Raw genomic sequence first — 2,755 nt, forward strand, 5'->3', positions numbered from 1 at the left:
GGAAAGCATCTTAAAACTTGTGGAGAGGGGATAATTATATACTTAACAAATTACCTGATAAAAAACTAGATAAGATACCATATGAATTGTAAAAAGGTAGAATACCTTCTTACAAGTAACTCAAAGTGTAGAGATTTCTTGTAAAACTAACAATATTTGATTATAAAAAGGTTAAGATATGATTTAAGATTGTAGATTATATGTTTATTGGATATACATCTAATAATAATGCATATTAATTTCCTGCACACAAATCAAATATTATCACCGAGATTATAAACACCTTGAGGCATTAGATAAACAACATTGAATATAAGTTCAATTAACACAAGTTCACTCCAAAAGAATAATCATATGTTCTTCACTCTCCTTTCTTCATTATTTCTCTTTAATAATTTATTAACTTAAACATTAGATGTTCACCTGTTCCAACTTCAACCCAAACCAAGTCAGCCCAAATTAAAATATGAAGTTTTCACAACTTCACCGCCTTCTAATCTAAAAGAACATATTAAGAAATGTATGTTTAATTGACAATTGACGAAATTAACACCATAAAATTAATGGTCATAGGCATGTGATGATAAAAGAAAGCATCCTTAATTAAATTAATAAACTATTTTCTATAAGGAATCTAAGATTTTTAATGAGTTTATCATAAAATTGAAACCATAATAGTTCTCCGAGGTTAAAAAAATAAAAAACCGTCGAGATTCTTATGCTATTGAGCTATGTCTCATTGCTACATTGTCGGTAGGACTTTATACGGAAGAAGGGACCCGTGGGGAAAGAAAGAAGAGGCGGCGTCCATCGACAGCTTCTTCATGAAAAGTATATAAAACATTTGTATTCATTGAAACTTCAATCGATATCTTCGTTTTCGTTATTAGAAATAATCTGCTCTCACCACTTGCATCACCGTTATTGTTATCTTTGTGCCTTTTTTATTTATTTATTTTCCCGAAATGTATTTAATTGATAAAGGGACTGAGTCCGAGGAGTACAGCAACGCAGAGGAGGATGATACAATAAAGAAAGAAAAAAAAAGTCACAAAGGACAAGCCAGTTCCTTAGCTGTTCCGAGACCAAATACAGTTGCATTGAAATACAAGATTAAGCCCAACTCCTGTAAATTGCAACATCTCATAGAAAAATCGAAACACGCAATCAATTTGAATGTCAAAATAGCAAGCAATGTTTTCCATTTAAACTTTAGAAAACAAGCTTTTCACTGCCATGGCAAGTGAGGGATTGGTAAGGTTATAGCCTCCATCGATCACCAAGTTGACCCCACTCACGTACTTGGAGTCATCACTGGCTAGATATAAGGCTGCTTGTGCAACATCTTCTGGTTCCAGTACCGCTTCTTTTAAGTTGGCTGCTGATGCAACAAATTTCTCTACAGCCTCCTTTGTCATTCTCAAACCATCTGTAAGCATTGGGGTAGCAACAGCAGTGGGTGAAATACTATTAACTCTTATCCCATGTTGGCCTAAGTCCACGCTCAAGTTCTTCGCCAACCCTACAATAGCATTCTTCGATGCTGTATATGCGTGTGCCAATTCACCGTATAGAACTGATGCCACACTTGCAGTGAAGAGGATGCACCCTTTCTTAGCTGGAATCATCACCCTCGCAGCATGTTTGGCACCCAGGAATCCGCCGTAGACATTGATATTAAGGACTCTCATAAAGTCTTCATTATCAGAATTCAAGATAGATGATTTGGAGTTGCCTGAAATTCCAGCATTGTTGAACATGATGTCTAGCTTACCGTACCTGGAAACAGCTGTATCAACCGCATTTTGGACATCAGAATCGACTGTTACATTGCAGTGGACATAAGAGATGATTTCCTCAGAGCCGTATTCTTGGCAGAGAGCAAGGCCGAGATCGTCTTGAACATCCGCAATAAGGACCTTGGAACCGTGCTGAACAAATAGCCTTGCTGTGCACTCACCTATGCCACTAGCTCCACCGGTTATCAATGCCACCTTGCCTTCTAGCCTGAAATTTACAGGTAAAACTAACGATTAGAAAAAATGAAGACAGAATGAATTAATATAATGAACTGAATGTTGAATGTTGAGCTTACGACTCATTTTACCTTTTGCTGATGGGAGATGCTGAAGGATTGGAACTCATCTTTCAGCAAAATTAGTGAGAAACAAAGGATTAAAACGTAGAGATGTATTGCTCTTGTTGGAGCAGACTTGATACAGAAAGGAAAAGAAAATAAACTATTTAATTAATCTGACAGCTTAAAGAGAGAAGAGAGATGTAAATTATTTATTTATAGGGAACTCTGTTTCCAGGCCTTCCAAGCTAGCACAGATTCTCCTTTGGCAGCTCATGGTCAAACGTGACGATTATATATTTAACTCTGACGGTTCATTGTATTTGATCAACTTCATGGATCAACATCATTTCGTTTTTTTCAGAAAAATAAAATAAAGAAGTGCCTCTTATAATTCGGTGACATGCATTGCCGCTGCATGCTATATAATGCTGAGGCCTCTCATATTCAACACGTGGACATTGGAAGATTGAAGAAATTTGTCTCTTGCACTCCCTCACGCACATTAACAATGCCACCCATTTTTCAAGTAACTGATATGCAAAAATCACTTCTTTCTGTAAAACAATTTAAAATCTCATTTTACACCCCCAATAAACCTCAAAAGAGTAAAATCTTGATGATCTCTCTTTTAAAACCATAAAATTACACTTTTACTCCCAACAAATCTAAAAAAGG

The 2,755-nt window shown here is 36.0% G+C and overlaps 1 protein-coding gene across 1 annotated transcript; it reads right to left on the reverse strand.

Moving 5' to 3' along the window:
• Positions 1-1,098: 1,098 nt before the first annotated feature.
• On the reverse strand, positions 1,099-2,278 carry LOC105139045 (secoisolariciresinol dehydrogenase-like). Its single transcript, XM_011045346.1, has 2 exons — positions 2,108-2,278; positions 1,099-2,007 (listed from the first exon to the last, which is right to left on the reverse strand). Exons 1-2 carry the CDS (start codon positions 2,143-2,145, stop codon positions 1,206-1,208), a joined length of 840 nt encoding a protein of 279 aa, XP_011043648.1. The 5' UTR covers positions 2,146-2,278; the 3' UTR covers positions 1,099-1,205.
• Between the last annotated feature and the right edge of the window lie 477 nt (positions 2,279-2,755).

Source organism: Populus euphratica, unplaced genomic scaffold (assembly GCF_000495115.2).
Source record: "Populus euphratica unplaced genomic scaffold, PopEup_1.0 scaffold226.1, whole genome shotgun sequence".
NCBI classification, from domain to species: Eukaryota; Viridiplantae; Streptophyta; class Magnoliopsida; order Malpighiales; family Salicaceae; genus Populus; species Populus euphratica.

What these genes read in the sequence shown, in the direction of transcription:
- LOC105139045 (XM_011045346.1), bottom strand. Translation starts at nt 2,145, where the DNA reads ATGAGTTCCAATCCTTCAGCATCTCCCATCAGCAAAAG. An exon ending in GCATCTCCCATCAGCAAAAG is followed by an intron (nt 2,008 to 2,107) that starts GTAAAATGAGTC and finishes TGTAAATTTCAG; the next exon opens with GCTAGAAGGCAAGGTGGCAT.